An 18,135-nucleotide genomic window follows, 5' to 3' on the forward strand; every position below is an offset into this window, starting at 1 on the left:
ATGCAAACAAGCCCTACATGCCTCTCGCCTCATCTTCAAAGACTGAGCGGCCTGGAGAAGTCGCTATTTTGGGCAACCAATTAAAATCTCATTCTGCCCTCTCCGGGCGTGGGCTGCCGGGTCGCTCGCAGGGTGCGCCGTGGTGAGCCTCCTGCTGCGACCTGTCACCGTAGGGGCGGGGACGCGGCCCCGGGGAGCCCACCCTTGGCCCCGCCTCCGCCCGGCGTGGGGAGGAGGAGAGGGCGTGGCCACGTCCCCTGGGGTTGAGAGCGGCCGGCGACTGACGGGGAGGGCGGGCCTTCTCTCCGAGTGACGGGACCGCGGCCCAACCGGCGCCAGAGCACGGGGCCGGCCTTCCTGCAGGTTCTTCCGCTTGCTGGCCGCAGCGCCTGGGACGGTGGCGGTGGGTCTGGGCGCTGGGAAGTCGTCCAAGATGATTAAAAAATTCGACAAGAAGGACGAGGAGTCTGGTACGCGTGGGGCGTCTGACGCCCACCCTCAGCCGCGGGGTCCCCTTCCCCTGCCCGCCGCCACCTGCTCTCGGGGACTGCGGAACTGTGGGCGTGGGCGCCGGTGTGCTGTAGGGCAGGAGTTGGAGCCCAGCCCCTCCTCCGACCCACTCCGCTCCAGCCGGGGGCCTGCCCCTGGCCCCTCCCCCGGGCGCCGGAGCCTCCCCTCAAGTCGCGCGCGAGCGCCCGGGCGCTCGCGCGCAGCCTCGTTCTGCTAGGCGGCCCCGCCCCCGGCCCCCTCCTCCGGCGCAGCTCCTCGGAGCCACCTGCTCCAGTTCGCCAGGGGTGGGCTGCCCACCAGAGTCCGGCCCATGGCAGGTGGCGGAGGTAGTGAGTGTGAGCTTGCGAGAGGCGGGGTGGGGTGGGGTGCTGGTAGTGAAAGGCCCACGGTGGGGCTGGGATTGACGGGACTGAGTGTTTGTGAACTTTGTGGTGTCTGTACCTTGCAGTCTCCCTGGGGACCTCTGCTTTGTCCGCTTCCGTGCGGGCAAGCCTGCTCCGTGGTACCTAGCTCGTTTAATACTCAAGCATCCAAAAGTGAGTTCATATTGTTACCCGTCTTTGGTCCAGAGTAAATGAGGAAGATGCCAAGTCACCTCAAAAAACAAAAGCAAACCAAAAAACCCCCCAAAACCGTCAGTTATTGATAGCTGCTCTCACAAAGTGTGGTCGAGGGTTGGGTTAGTAAACCTCTAGGGCCCCTTCCAGCTTGACGTGTATCTAATTCTCTGATAAACTCCTCACAGTAAATGTTAGAAACACATAAAATAGTGCTTTCCCTTAGGGAAATCCGAAGAACCCTACCACAGTCTCATTAATTTTAGTTGTATGGACATGACATATTTCTAACATTCATATAAAAAGAAGTCAGGGAAAGAATACACTCATTTCAGGCAGGATTTCTGCAAAAGAGAAGTACAGGATCTTACAGGATAGCAGACAGAGGTAGTGTCAGAATCAGAAGGATTTTAATCAGTTTGTATGCATATTAGTAATGATTGTCATTGTGAAATCCAAGTGGTCACCTCACTTGGATGAGATTTTCCAAGTATTCAATACCCTTCTGTAGAAAGTAAGTTTTTGTAGGACAGCTATTAAAGACATTTTTTTTTCCCCCATAACATAGGTAGTGGCTCCAATCCTTTTCGGCATCTGGAGAAGAGTGCTGTCTTACAGGAGGTATGGCTTGGAAGTATAGTGTGTTTTTTTCTTTTCTATTCCATTTTAGAATGGGGGACAGAGAACCCCGGAATGCTCTGATCCAGAATAAGAATAAAGAAATGTAACTGAGTTCAAAGAATATATACTTGAGGGAAAAAGAGGAGGGGTTACTTGTCATAGGAGAGTCTAGAGCTTACAGAAATGCAAAAATGTGTAGACTCTGTCACATGTTGAGAATTTTAAATAAAACACCAAAGGAGGTGTTTAGTGCAAGGTTATTGAAGGAAGTTATAGATATTAAGCCTATTGTATTCAAATGATGTAGATAAATATTGTGATTCTTACTTAATAGATAAAGCCCACAAGTTGAAGTAGCAGACCTAAGGGAGTGAGTATAGAATGGAACACCTAGGCCACATCTAATAATTTATTATATACCATAATAAGTTGAAAACTGTAAGCAACATTATTTGGACACTGTGATTAAAATGTATAATAGTCTTTAAGTTGATTTTCTGTAATCTGTGATAGCAAAGATAGAAAATACATATAGTAGTGTTTTTTGTTTCCACAGGCTCGTATATTCAATGAAACGCCCATCAATCCAAAAAGATGTTTGCATATTCTTACAAAGATTCTTTACTTACTGAACCAGGTAAATTATTTTGATTTTCCTCAGATTTGTGTCCGGGAATAGAAATACATAACATGCAGTGAAGTACTTTCTGGCAAGTGTAATTATTTATTTTTTAAAAATTCACTTAATTTTAAAATTTAGTGTCGATTAACATAATAATATGTAAAATTTCTTGAGGACGAGGAGTATGACAGACACTTCTTTTTTATTCATGAGATACCAAATCAGCTAATCACATAGTAGGATCTCAACGTTGATTTGAATTTAACAAGTATTAGTTAGTATTAAAACATGTTGTTTAGATATGTTCAGAAAATAAAAATATATTGCAAAATCTTAGACAAATTCCAGATAGATATTTTATCCTTTTGGGGGGAGTATATTATATTAATATTTTAAAGCTTTGATTTTAATATTCAAATTTTATTCAGGCATACCTCATTTTATTATACTTTATTGCATTTTTTTTTTTTTTTACAAATTGAAGGTTTGTGGCAACCCTGCATTGTTAGATAATGGTTAGCATTTTTTTAGCAGTAGAGTATTTTTAAATTAAGGTATGTACATTGGTTTTTTTTTGACGTAATGCTGTTGCACAGAATAGACTACCGTATAGTGTAAACATAACTTTTATACGCACTGGGAAACCAAAAAATTCCTGTGACGTGCTTTATTGCAGTATTCACTTTATTGCTGTGGTCTGGAACTGAACCCACAGTATCTGCAAGGTATGCCTGTATTTATTTTCCCTACTCCACCACTAGCAGTATGATTCTGTGCTTAACTGTTTTGTGCCTTAATGTCTTTTTCTGTAAATGGGGATTATGATAATACCTGTTTTATAAAGTTATAATGATTAAATGATACAATAAATGTGAAGCACTGAGAATAGTCCTGGACACATAGTAAACATTCAGGAATAGTTTTCATTCAGTCATTCAGCATATATATTTATTACATACCTGCTGCGTTCTATGCACTGTTTTAGGCACTGGGGACGTAGCAGACAAAACCAACAAAAATATTTGCACTCATGAAACATAGATCCCACTTGTGCTTTCTTTTTTCATTTTAAATTAATTAATTTTTTCTTGTCTGCATTGGGTCTTCGTTGCTGTGCACAGGCTTTCTCTAGTTGCAGCGAGTGAGGGCTACTCTTTGTTGTGGTGCATGGGCTTCTCATTGTCGTGGCTTCTCTTGTTGAGGAACACAGGCTCCAGGTGTGCAGGCTTCAGTAGTTGTGGCGCACCGACTCAGTAGTTGTGGTGTGCGGGCTCAAGAGCGCAGGCTCAGTAGTTGTGGCGCTTAGTTGCTCCATGGCATGTGGGATCTTCCCGGACCAGGGATCGAACCCATGTCCCCTCTATTGGCAGGTGGATTCTTAACCATTGCACCACCAGGGAAGTCCCCCACTTGCTCTTATCGTTATTTATTTAATTTTTTTCTTGTGTGTGGTTTTATTTATTTATTTTTTTGTTTGTTTCTTGTGTGTTTCTTTGGTTTTTTTTTTGGCTTTTTTTGCTTCAGACTAAAAAATCTCATGACTTTTAGTTTAGGGCCTTAGAAAATGTGAGTCTGTTTCTTAGATTCACACACACTCACACACACACACACACACACACACACACACACACACACACACACACACACACACACACCTCAGGTGGTTTACATATGGTGCTAAGAAGACTGTGGTTTCCAATTTGAATTCCATGAGAATATTTTTACTTTACTATGCTTCATGACTGAAGACCTCATCCAGAGACATGAAGTTTTGTAGCTTGCAAATGGAGGCAGAGCAACAAGAACATGCTTTTAAATAAAATATATCTATTCACAAACATATATCCTCGTGTGGTATTATATTAGAAACATTTAATGCAAAGTCAGTTTGATTTAACTTTTCATATCATACATTGTGTCCAAGTTGGGGAACTCCAGTCTATAAGAAGAATTTTGAGTAGTTAAAGTTGGTTCAGAGTAGTATATATTTTTATATTGACCAATACTGCTTTGATGGGCAACTCATGTTGAAACATATAATTATCTTGATAAGAAAGTTACCCACACAGTCTGATAAACACAGTCAACTAGGTGAACAGATTTGGGAACTTTAGCTTTATCTTTTGCCTAGTTCTTGGTAGTACTTTATGGAAAAATACTTCTAAGTTTCTACTAGAGTTGACATATCCGTATATTCTCTGAGTTTCAAGTCAAAAAGTAGGGACTTAGGATTTACTGTACTAGTATGACTGACACGTAGATGGACATCTGTATATTCTCTAAATATGAAAGAAAATAAGGGAAAGCTCTTGCTGATGAGCAAGCTGGGTACTCTGACTTAAGTAATTGTAAACTCTTATACTTTGTCTTTCATCCTAAACTTTCAGGATTTTTCATCAAAATTTGTTTATTCTTACACCTATAACAAATAGATTGACTAGTTATATTTTTTATGAGAGCTGAAGCCCTGAAAAGTGATTGAGCCTAACATATTATATAGGATTGCTTTTAATGAAGAAGTTAAATATTGAAATAGTAATGTTTCAGGTGGTCTGTGGTCTGCAGTGTTTTGACTATTAATAAAATATTGGGTTGGCCAAAAAGTTTGTTTGGGTTTTTCTGTTAAATCTTACAGAAAAACCCGAATGATCTTTTTGGCCAACCCAATAGGTTAACTAACACCTCGCTACTCAAAAATATGTGGTTCCCAGATCATCAGCATTCACATCACTGGGGGCCAATTAGAAATGGAAAATTTTAGGGTTCACACCAGAGCCACTGAATCAGAATGTGCATTTTGGGAAGATCCTCCGATGATTTATTAAGCATGTTGAAGTTCTGATCCATGTTTTTAGGGGCTTGAGCCAGTCAGTGTCTTGAGATGTATTAGCAGCCCTATAAGCCTTACTTTTATATAACTAATCTGATTCCTGCCCTTTTGGTTGATCCCTTTTTACCATGTTTTCTGGGTTTCCTAATAGATAGTTCTTTACAGTTTAATATTTATTATGCTCCTATGATATGTCAGGCATTGGATTATAGAAATGTAGAAGATATGATCTCTGCTCTTAGGCAGTGTAACAGTAACATCCTGTTCTGATAAGGAAGTCAACTTACTATCATTTTCTATCTCCTTGTAAATCACAATTCTTCAGGGAATTTAAAATAGTTCCTGCTAAAAAGTTAGATATCACTGTTCTAGAACTTTCATAAAAGCATGGTGTATGATAATGGATTGTTTTAAGTAAGGAATGGATAAATGGCTATGTAGGTTTATAAATTAAAAGCCAGAAAAATAGCAAAGAGGCACAATGTTTATACAGAGAGTTTTTCCTGAGTTCTAAAAGATCTTTGCAGGAATAAATGGAAAATCTTTAATTTTTTTTGAGTTTAAGAACTTGTTTTAATTTAAACTTAATTTAAATTACTTAGGGTGAACACTTTGGAACTACGGAAGCCACAGAAGCCTTCTTTGCAATGACTCGATTGTTTCAATCTAATGATGTAAGTCTTTTTTTTTTTTTTTTTTTTTTTTAATTCTTTTAGGCTAAAAAAAGCTCCTTTTATCTGTTTTCCTTGGGGGAACTTAGAGTGCTCCAAATTAGGGAAAGTTGCTTGAAATGTTTAAAATTACTTAAAAATTTTCTCTTCATAAAATTTATAAATGTTCATTAAAGGACATATGAAAATGAAAGAATGAAAGTATATAGTTTAAAGCTGTTCACTCACGGATCTACCGTGCGGTCATATAAACTGCTAATATCCTGCTTCTGGCATGACACTGTGAAGGTGGACTGGTATAGAAGTCAGAGGACATAGCTATCACATCTCTAAGTTCTTAGTCAAGTTTCTGGTGGGCCTGGGGTTGCTGTTGGCAGATGAGAAGAAGAGCTGGATGCAGAGTGGGGAAGAGGACATGGAGTAGGGAAAAAGAAGAGTGAGGACAAACTAAAGCTGCCAGCACCTCTGCATCTGTCTCTCATTACCTTCGACCACCCTGACTTTCAAGCATAATGTCTGCTTCACTTCTGTCTTCCAAATGTGGCACATATTTTTGCCCAGCTCTGACTCAGAACCATCAGAGAAGGGGATTGTGGGATCTGTATTTCCCAGCTTTCTGTTAACATAAATTGGCCAAAGTGTGCAGTTCTTTTTATATGATATGCAGTATGTATTGCATATCATCACAGGCCACGTTTTGTGCCTGACCCCGAGGACTTTATAGGATTTTAGTCTGGTTATGTGTCTAGATAGTGAGCAGTTCCTGAGGATTAGGTCCTCAGGAACATCGGCGTCCCATGTAAGGCAACTATCTCAGGGAAAGTCAGTGCACATTCTTCAGGCAAATGGAGCCTAATTTCCTCAGACAAGGTATGAAGGACTGCTTCTGCCTGCCCAGGAGGCTTGGAGGAATTTAGAGGTTCAAGGTACTTCGCTTCATCAGAATCTGCCCATATGTCCCCATTCCAATTTTCAGGGCCCCACTCCTTGCCAGTCATGGTCGTAACTTTAACATAAAATGGCTCACAAGGGGGTAAATTGAATTTGCATTGTAATTCAGTCACCTGCAGGATATACTTTTCAGAAATCTCAGCCCTGTGTCCACAGGGCATGAGGCTTTCTATTAAGGCATTATGGACGTTTTCTAGTCCCTGACATAGACCTTAAGCTGTGAATTCAAAACTCCGAGCTTAGCATTTTCTTTTACTTAGTTTGCCAGTGTACTTAGAAGGAACTAGCCCATTATACAACTCATTTTTACAAAAATGTTCTATGGCAGCAACTAGTTGATTACCCAAACTTTTGTCTTTTATAGTCCTTGATTATACTTGTCTGCAGGTGATGATTTAAGTATTTTGCCATGGCATGCCATGGATGCCTAGTGTCCCCTTTACCACTGGAGACAGGGTCATTAATTCCTTTTATCAAGTCAGAAAAGCAATTTCAGATTACTATCCTTAAGGTCCTATTTCCCTTTAATCACTTCCTGTACCAAAATTTGGGGTTCAATCAGGGAAGCAGAATTACTGTGTTTATTATTGAATTATTTATTAGAGGAATTAAACTAGAAAACAAGGCATTTCAAGCTGCTGGAGAGTGGGGTCATGGAGGGGGACTATCATAAAAGCTGTGGAAGGCTGCTTCATGTGTCTTGTGGTAGGCCGGAGGCTGTCGCTGCTCACAGGGCTGGCAGTTGGGAAGAAGAGCCGGACATGGAGCAGGGAAGAGGATGCAGAGCAGGGAAGAAGTAGCGTGAGGACAAACTCGAAGCCTCTAGCACAGAGGTTGTATTAAGAGAAGAAGACATGAAGTGGTTTTCTAGGAAATGGATTGGGGAAATGTGGGATTGTTGGACAGGACACATGGCCCCTCCCTTCAAGTTCGTGGTCATGAATTTAAAGTATTCCCAGGTAGCATGGTGAATGTTTTTCTCCAGCTACAGGCTTCAGGTTAAGGCATGGAACAGTTAAAAATGGAATTTAATCAAGATTGGGGTTTTGCCATGTTAATAAGCAGAGGGAAGAACAAGGAAATTGAGTGATTGCAATATTGACTATGGAGTCTGTGGTTAGGAGGCAAGTAAGAACGGGAGCTGATTGGGACAGTAAAGAGTTGATGGAATCAGTGTCTTGTAGGTCATGATGGAGCGAAAGAGTTGAGTCAGGAGTGGTGGTTGGAGAGCGAATACTTGGAAATGAAATACAAAAGGGGTACTGTTGTTTATATAGACTGTGACAATGGAAGCGGGTAATGCAATAGGAAGGAGGACAGGATCGTTGGAGAAGAGGTCAATTCCATGGAGTATTCAGAGTTTTAGAAATTCTGTCTGTATGGATATTAAAATCACCAACAATTATTACTGGGATTTTATTGGAAATAGTGATAGTAAACAAAGTACTAATTTTTTTTTTTTAAATAAGGGAAGTAACCTGGGGTCTATATATGCAACCAGCAGTGGTGGCAAGTGATGCAGTCTAATGGCATAAGCTTTTTTTTTTTTTTTTTAATGGCATAAGCTTTAAAGCCAGAGTTTTTTAGGGATGAAAGAGGTACAGTGAAAGAAGTCAGTGCAGTGATTTTGCAGAGGCAATGGGGATCAACTTGGACAGCTTCCCTACCTCTTGGTCTGTTGGCAAGAGGGAGAAATGGCCACCATTTGAGAGGGCTGCAGGCGAATCCTCAGGGGAGAGCCAGGTCTCAGAGAAAAGATGGGAATGTTTAGAGCAGAGTTTAAGGATATAAGGGGTTTTGCTATTGAAAGTGCTAGAGAACCTGATTGAAGGGGTTTGGAATTTGTGGAGGGATGGAAGATGCAGTCAGATTAGGTGCTCATCCAGTGTCTAGGAGATGAGTAATGACCAGGATATTTTATTTTCTTTTGTAGTGACTGAGGTTTAGTAACCATGTACAGCATGATGTGATTTGTTTTGATGGTCCTTAGGCAGAATATGGAATTGAGGGTATGATTTTTTTGCGGGGAAGATGAGGGGGTTTTGCCAGCGGCATGTGGAGCCCCTTCCTTTCCCAGCCTTCCTTTACCCGAGGGTAATAATTATTTTGAGATTGGTATCCTCCTTTGTTTATATATTATATCTGTTTGTATCCATAATCTATACTTAGTATTTTTGTGTTTTAAAATATAATCTGAATGATGTCATCTTCATATTATTTTGCAATTTAAAAAATGAATATATTTTTGAGATCTGCCCACTTGCTACAAGTACTTTTACTTTATTCTATTTTACTGCTGTATGGAATCCCAGTGTGTGAATATATAGTATTCTTATTTATATATCCATTCTCCCATTGGTAGATCTGTAAGTTGCTTCTACTTTTTTGCTATTACAAATGACATTACACATAATGTTTATGTACATGTCTTCTTGTGGACATGGATAATTTTTCTGGGGTAGATACCTCTAAGTGGAATTTCTAGGTAATGCTATTTATACGATCTTAAAGGGTTGTACTAATTTACACTGATTTGCTTCCAAACCCTTACCTGCTCCAAATAATAATTTCTTATTATCTGATCTAAATATTTGCCATTCACAAGAAGGTGATATGGCGTCTCTTTGTGGTTTTAATTTGTATTGCCATATCACTGCTGAAATTGAAACTCTTTTCATATAGTTAACGGCCATTTTACTTTCCTCCTCTGTGAATTGTCTGTTTATATTCTTTCCTTCTTTATATTCCTTCTATTGATTTATAGGTTTAAAACTTTATTTTAGCCTTTAAAAATCTGCTTTGTTTTTATAATTTTAAAAATCAGCTTAAATATACAATAAAATTCACCAATTAAGTGTACAATTGTGTTTGACCAGTGTATAGAGTCATGGAACAATGACCACAGTCATGATATAGAAACTTTTCATCACCCCAGAATGTGCCCCCATATTTCTTAGTTGTCTATCTCCTCCTTCAACCCCTAGCACCTGGCAATCACTGATTCACTTCCTGACAACATAGTTTTGCATTTTCTAGAATTTCATTTAGATTTAATCATACAGTATATAGTCATTTATGACTTTTATGTCTTGTTTCTTTCCCTTAGCTTTTGAGATTGATCCAAGTTTTTGTATGTATCAGTAGTTTGTTCATTTTTATTGCTGAGCAGTATTCCACTGTATGGAGGTAGTCTTTATTTATCCATTCACAAGTTAATGGATATTTGGGTTGTTTCCAGTTTATAGATATTATAAACAAAGCTGCTAAAAATATTCAAGTATGAGTCTGTGTGTGGACCTGTGTTTTCATTTTCTTTGGTTAGTATCTGTAAGTGGCATTCGTAGGTTTGCATTTCCTGAATGATGAATGTATTAAGCATGTATTAAACAAATATATGCTTATTTGCCATCCGTTTATCTTCTTTGGTGAAGTGTCTGTTGAAATCTTTTGCCTTTTTTTAAAAAAAATCAGGTTGTTTATCTTCTGCTTATTGAGTTGTAGGTGCTCTTTTTATTTTCTGAATACAAGACCTTCATCAGATAGGTGTTTTGTAAATATTTTCTCCTTCCCAGATCCCAGTCTGTGGCTTGCCTTTTCATTCACTCACCACTGCATTTTTTTCTTTTTTTTTTTACAGTATAATATACAAATGGTAAAATTCACCCTTTTTAGGGTATAGTTTTATGAGTTTTGACAAATGCATGCAGTAGTATTATCACCACTGCAGTCAAGATGTAGAACATTTCCATCACTCCAAAATTCCCTACTATATGATCTATTCCTTGCATCCTCAGGCCCAGGAAACTAGTAATCTCTTCTTTCCTTATGGTTTTGCCTTTCCAGGAAGTCATAATAATGATATCATACTATATGAAGCCTTTTGAGTCTTCTTTTCAGGCACTTAGCATAATTCATTTGAGATTTGTCCGTGTTATTTTTTGTCAGTTTACTCCTTTTTATTTCATTGTAGTAATTTGTTGTATGGATATACTTCAGTTTATTTGTTCATTAGCTGAAGAGCTTTTGGTTTGTTACCATTTTTTGTGGTTATGAATAATGTTGCTATAAACATTCATGTATATGTTTTTAAACGTAAGTTTTTATTTCTCTTGGGTAAATACCTAGGAGTGGAACTGCGGGTCATATGATAGGTGTATATATGTTTAACTTTGTAAGAAACTGCCAACCCATTTTCCAAAGTGACAGTACCATTCCCCCCATTACTGTATGAAGCTTCTAGTGGCTCTGCATTCTGACCGGCATTTGGTATTATATGTTTTTTGTTTGTTTGTTTGTTTTTTAATTTTAATCATTCTAATACGTGTGTAGTGGTATCTCTCTCTCTAGTTTTAATTTGCATTTTCCTAGTGACTAATTATCTCAAAATCTTTTTATGTGCTTTTGTTGCCTTCTGTATATCTTCCATGATGAAGGATCTGTTCATATCTTTTGCCCATTTCTAATAATTTGGTTGTATATTTCCTTATTATTGAGTTTTGAAGGTCTTAATGTATTCTGGATAGAAGTTGTTTATCAGATGTTTCCCAAATATTTTCTCCTAGTCTGTGTCTTGTTTTTTCACTTTCTTAGTCTTTAAAAGAGCAGTTGTTTTTAATTTTGATGAAGTCCAGTTTATCAGGGTTTTTTTTCCTGTTATAGATTGTGCTTTTGATATGTATTATAGAAATCTTTGCCTAACCCAAGGTCACAGAGATTTTCTCCTATGCTTTTTCCCTAGGTATTTTGTAGTTTTTGTGTCTTAAATTGCTTTATGATCATTTTGAGTTAATTTTTGTACATGATATAAAGTGAGGGTTGAATTTCTTTTCATCTCCTTCCTCTTCCTCCACCACCTCCTCCTTTTCCTCCTCCTTTCTTTTCTCATCAAATTCTGCTGGAATAATTGCATACCAATATGGAGGGAGGAGGAGGAGGAAGAAATAATGATGATGGTGTTACAATGGCACATCAGAACATTCTATTTTTTTTTCATTGATATATATATCTATTCTTATTCCAGTATCACACTGTCTTGATTACTGTAGCTTTATAGTAAGTTTTAAATCAGGTAGTGCATGTTTTCCTATTTTATTATTATTTTTTTCTTTTTCAAAATTGTTTTGGCTCTTCTAAGTTCTTTGCATTCCTCTATGCATTTTAGAATCAAACTGTCCATTTCTATTAAAAAAGGCCTGCTGGAATGTTGATGGTGATTGCATTGACTCTAAAGATCAATATGTTCAACAAGAAAAATTTTTTAAAAAGATCAATTAGGAGAATTGACATTATAACATTATTGAGTTTTCTACTCCATAGACATGGTATATATTTGCCTTTATTCAGGTCTCTAATTTCTGTCAGCAGTATTGTAGCTTTCAGCATACAAGTCTTATACATATTTTGTGAACTTTAACCCTGAAGCAGTTAACATTTTTTATACTATTGCATTTGTATTGTTTGTAGGTAGTCTATAGAGATTAAATTGATTTTTGTATATTGACATGTTTCCTGTGATCTTGTTAAATTAATTTATTACTTCTATGAGTATTTTGGGAGATTCCTTAGGATTTGCTTTTTTCAGTCTGTATGCTTTTTATTTGTTTATCTTACCTTTTTGTCTTCTTGCACTATTGTATAGTGTGAATAGAAGTGATGGTAGAGGACATCCTTGCTTTCTTCCTGATCTTAGAGGGAAGGTATTTAATCTTTCACCATTAAATGTGATGCTGGCTCCAAGTTTTTCATAAGTGACCTTTATCAGGTTGAGGAATTTCCTTTCTATTCCTAGTTTGCTGGGAGATTTTTTTTTCCATAAATGGGTATTGAATTTGGTCAAATGTCTTTTCTATATCCATTTAATTATTGTGTATATTAATATGGTGAGATGCATTTATTTTCCTGGAAAATATAAAATCTTTGTTTTCTGTTCATTAAAATTTGTTGTGGATTTTGAGTCTGTGGTCATGAAATATATTTAAGTATAGTTTTTTCTTGGGTTTTATGTTTGGGTAATGCTGGCTTCATAAAATGAATTGAGAAGTGTTTCTTTCTCTTCTGCTCTCTGGAAGAGATTTTGTAGAATCATTATTAATTTTTCCTGAAATGTTTGATGGAGTTCACTATTGAAACCATCTTCATTGTAGGAAGGTTTTTGATAATTAACTACTTTAAAAGGAAATAGATATGCTGCTATTCAGATTATTTGTCTTCTTGAGTGATCTCTGGTAGTTTGTGTCTTTCAAGGAATTTGTCCATTTCATTTAAATTGTTGAACTTCATTGGCATAAAACTGTTTGTAATATCTCCTTATTCTTTTAATGTTTGAGGATCTGTAGTGATACCTCTTTTTTCACTTTGATGTTGGTAAATTGTATCTTCTGTCTTTATTCCTGCGAAGTTTGGCTAGAGGCTTATAAATATTATTGATCTCTTCACAGAACCAGCTTTTTATTTCATTGACTTTTCTCTATTTTTCTCTTCCAAACTGTGCAAACTGTGCAAAACAAACAAACAAAAACCACAACACACACACACACACACACACACACACACACACACACACACACGCTAAAAAATCAAGCCAGAAGAAGGAAAAGAAAAGAAAGATAGATCAAGCAGGACAAACATAAATTATATAATAAGATGGTAGATATAGACCCAAATACATCATTGTCGCATTAAATGTAAATGAACAACATAAAGAACATTTATAGAAATTGCCTATATACTGAGCCATAAAACAAGACGCATCAAATTTCAAATGAATGAAATTGTGTATCTTATGTTCTCTAATTACATTGGATTAATGTTGGAAATCAATAATAAAAGAGTAACTAGATAATTCACCATATTTTTTGATATTAAGAACACATTTATGGGAATGCCTCAGCAGTTCAGTGGTTAGGACTCCATGCTTTCACTGCTGAGGGCACAGGTTCAATGCCTGGTCAGGGAACAAAGATCCTGCAAGCCATAAGGCCAAAAAAACAAAAGAACTCATTTCTGTCTGTTTCCAGCCATGATGAAGTAAAGGGGCTAGATTTACCCTGCTATCATAAATACCTAGAAAATAAATAAATAAATAAATAAATAAATAAATATATATATATATTACACAGTAGTTTTTCAGAAATTAGATTAACAAGCATTCCACAATTATGATCTGAAGAAAGAGAAAAACCTAGGGTTGTGCTAGTTCATTTCCTAGGGGCAGATTACAGTTCTCAGGTTAGGGAGGGCATACTGAAAAGGAGCCTACCTATCTCTCTCAGCCGAGAAAACAGATGGAGTTTGGGGAAGCCAAGAAATCTTAAACTTGTAGGGCAGAGTACTAGAGAGGAAGGAGGTGTGGGGAGAGGGAAGGAGGGAAGAAAGAAAGAAAGGAAAGAGATAGTTCCAGCAATCTGCTGAGGGTCTCCCCTTGAATCTTTAGATAAGAACTGGTCTGTGCATACGTAAAAGGAAAGCTACCTAAGGCCAAAGAAAGAATCACCAGGACACAGTGCTGAGAATAATTCATATTCCTACCAGTGAGAGTGGGAAGACCTTGTCATCTTGTATAGTTCTCAGATAGGTACACCCTAGTAATGGGAATATATTAGCCTTAGAGTAAGGCTTTAAATAGCTTATATACAAGCCTCAAAAGTGAAAAACTGATTCCAGGTAACTTAACCTCATGACAGAGTAAAGTGCAACACTATGTAAAAGAATTCAACAAAATCCAGCTCCTAACAACATAAGCTTCATAATGTACAGGATTCAATAAAAAATTATCAGGTATGCAGAGAAGCAGGAAAATATTATCCAGACCAGGAGAAAAATGGATCAACAGGCATAAGCCCAGAAATGAGAAAGATGATGGAATTAGCAGACAATGACATTAAAACAGCTCTGATAAATCCATCATAATTTGTTCTAATAAACCCATTGTAAGTTGAAAATATCATAAGTCAAAAGTACATTTAATACACCTAACCTACCGAACATCATAGCTTAGCGTAACCTACCTTAAACGTGTTCAGAACACTTACATTAGCCTATAATTGGGCAAAATCATCTAATACAAAGCCGAATTTATAATAACGTGTTGAATATCTTATATAATTTATTGAATACTGAAAGTGAAAAACAGAATGGTTGTATGGGTACAGAATGGTTGTAAGTGTATCAGTTGTTTACCTTTGTGATTGCATAGCTGACTGGAAGCTGCAGCTAAGTGCTGCTGCCCAGCATCACGAGACAGCATATTGCTAGATGGGGAAAAGATCAAAATTCAAAATTCGACGTATGGTTTCTACTGAATACTTACCACTTTTGCACCATCGTAAAGTCGAAAAATCATTAGTTGAACCATTGAAGTTGGGGACCATCTGTAATCTGCATGTGTATATGTGTATATATATATATATATATATATATATATATACACACACATACATACATACACATGCACAAACATTTACATATACATATATATATATTTATATATCATACATTATTTTTGTGGGATTTTTGTTGTTATTGAGATTTACCCATGTCTTTACCATTTTTTAAAAAAGACTGTTTTTATTCGAGAAGTTTTAGGTTCATAGCAAAATTAAGAGAAAGGTACAGAGAGTTTACCCACAGATGCATAGACTCCCCTGTTATCAACATCTCCACCAGGGTGGTACGTTTGTTACAACTGATGAACCTACATTGACACATCATTATAACCCAGAGTCCATAGTTTACATTCACTCTTGGTGTTGTACATTCTGTGAGTTTGGACAAATGTATAATGACATGTATCCATCATTAAAGTATCATACAGAGTATTTTCACTGCCCTAAAAATCCTCTGTACTCTGCCTGTTTATCCCTAACTCCCTCCCTCCCCCAACCCCTGTCAACCACAGATCTTTTTACTGTCTCCACAGTTTTGTCTTTTCCAGAGTGTCATATAGTTGGAATCATACAGCATGTAGCATTTTCATATTGACTCCTTTCAGTTAGTAATATGCATTTAAGTTTCCTCCATGTTTTTTCATGGCTTGATAGCTCATTTCCTGTTAGCACTGAATAATATTCTGTTGTCTGGATGTACCATAGTTTATCTATTCCCCTACTAAAGGACATCTTTGTTGCTTCCAAGTTTGGCAATTATGAGTAGAGCTGGTATAAACAGCTGTGTGCAGGTTTTTGTGTGGACATAAGTTTTCAACTCCTTTGGATAAATATCACAGGGCACAGTTTCTGGATTGCATGTTCAGAGTATGTTTGGTTTTGTAAGAAATGGCCAAACTATCTTCTAAGGAGGCTGTACCATTTTTATTTGCCACCAACAGTGAATGAGAGTTCCTGTTGCTCCACATCCTCAACAGCAGCATTTGGTGTTATTAGTGTTCCTGATTTTGACCATTCTATCAGGAGTGTAATGGTATCTTGCTGTTTTAATTTGCCTTTCCCTGATGAAATATAATGAGGAGCATCTTCTCATATACTTATTTGCCTTCTGTTTTTCTTCTTAAGTGAGGTATCTGTTAAGGTCTTTGGCCCATTTTAAAATTAGGTTGTTTTTCTTATTTTTGACTTTTAAGAGGGTTTTTTTTGTTTTGGGGGGGGGGGTTGGGTGTATTTTGGATAACAGTCCTTTCTCAGTTATGTGTTCTGTAAATATTTTTCCCAGTCTGTGTTTTCTTCTCATCCTCTTGACATTGTCTTTTGCAGAGCAGAAGTTTTTAATTGTAATAAAAGCTGACTTATCAATTATTTCTTTCATGGATCATGCATTTGGTGTTGTATCTAAAAAGTCATCACCATACTCAACATGCATCTAGGTTTTCTCCTAGGAAATTTATAGTTTTGCATTTTACATTTAGGTCTGTGGTCGATTTTGAGTTAATTTTTTGTGAAGACTGTAAGGTCTGCATCTAGATTCTTCTTTTTGGTATGCGGATATCCAGTTGTTCTGGAGACTATCTTTACTCCATTGTATTGCCTTTGCTCCTTTGTCAAAGATCAGTTTACTCTATTTATGTGGGTATATTTCTGGGTTGTCTTTTTCTTCCATTGATAAATTTGTCCATTCTTATGCCAGTACCACTCTGTCTTGTTACTGTTTACCGCTTTCTTTTTTTTTTTTTACTCTTCATTCCTACTGTATTTCTGAGTTATTATGTAGAATAATTTTCCCTGTGCCTGAAGAATATACCTTTTAGAATCCCATCTTTTGTAGACAGATACTTTATCCTATGCAAGACCCTGGGCTTGTACTTCTGTGGCTATGAGTTGTGTGTTTTTCCATTTTTGGCACCTGTGAATTTTCCTTCATTTTCCCTTGGCTATGTATTAAAATTTTTTTGTTCCTGTTTTATTCAGCATTTCTGCATATTTGTTTAGGCAGTATAGTTGTTAAAAACACATCTTTGTCAACACTACATTGTCACTCTTTTTAATTTTAGCCAATTTGGTGGGTATGAGGTGGTATATGAAATGTGGTTTTAATTTGTATTTCCCCAGTGACTAACAGTGTTGAGCCTCCATTTTTTGTGCTTTAGCTAAATTTTTTTGGATCTCCAGTTTTTTTTTTTTTTTTTTTTTTTTTTTAATTATTTATTTACTTATTTTTGCTGTGTTGGGTCTTCGTTTCTTTGCGAGGGCTTTCTCTAGTTGTGGCATGCGGGGGCCACTCTTCATCGCGGTGCGCGGGCCTCTCACTATCGCGGCCTCTCTTGTTACGGAACACAAGCTCCAGATGCGCAGGCTCAGTAATTGTGGCTCACGGGCTTAGTTGCTCCGCGGCATGTGGGATCCTCCCAGACCAGGGCTCGAACCCCTGTCCCCTGCATTAGCAGGCAGACTCTCAACCACTGCGCCACCAGGGAAGCCCCCATGGATCTCCAGTTTTATTCTGCTTCATGGTAGATTTTTATTTGGGGGGGGGAGTGTAAATTTTCTTCTGCTCTGAAGTTTTTTTATTTTTTAACATCTTTATTGGAGTATAATTGCTTTACAATGGTGTGTTAGTTTCTGCTTTACAACAAAGTGAATCAGTTACATATATACATATGTTCCCATATCTCTTCCCTCTTGCGTCTGCCTCCCTCCCACCCTCCCTCTCCCCCCCATCTAGGTGGTCACAAACCACCTAGCTGATCTCCCTGTGCCATGCTGCTGCTTCCCACTAGCTATCCACCCTGCGTTTGGTAGTGTATATATGTCTATGCAAGTCTCTCACTTCAACACAGCTTACCCTTCCCCCTCCCCATATCCTCAAGACCATGCTCTAGTAGATTTGTGTTTTATTCCCGTCCTACCCCTAGACTCTTCATGACATTTATTTTTCTTAGATTCCATATATATGTGTTCGCATATGGTATTTATTTTTCTTCTT

The 18,135-nt window shown here is 37.7% G+C and overlaps 1 protein-coding gene across 4 annotated transcripts in view; it reads left to right on the forward strand.

The window, feature by feature from the left end:
- Window positions 1-252: 252 nt before the first annotated feature.
- Window positions 253-18,135, forward strand: part of COPG2 (COPI coat complex subunit gamma 2) — a 153,868-nt gene continuing 135,985 nt past the window's right edge. The window contains exons 1-4 of one of the 4 annotated variants that reach the window (XM_059074237.2): window positions 253-470; window positions 1,636-1,688; window positions 2,245-2,325; window positions 5,743-5,814. In XM_059074237.2, the coding sequence (XP_058930220.1) occupies window positions 434-470; window positions 1,636-1,688; window positions 2,245-2,325; window positions 5,743-5,814 (243 nt within the window). In that variant the 5' untranslated portion in view covers window positions 253-433. Of the gene's footprint in view, window positions 471-653; window positions 837-1,635; window positions 1,689-2,244; window positions 2,326-5,742; window positions 5,815-18,135 lie in introns of those variants that run through there. The other 3 variants (XM_059074238.2, XM_067042159.1, XM_067042158.1) reach the window with 3 other exon arrangements.

Source organism: Kogia breviceps, chromosome 9, assembly GCF_026419965.1.
Source record: "Kogia breviceps isolate mKogBre1 chromosome 9, mKogBre1 haplotype 1, whole genome shotgun sequence".
Lineage (NCBI taxonomy): Eukaryota > Metazoa > Chordata > Mammalia > Artiodactyla > Physeteridae > Kogia > Kogia breviceps.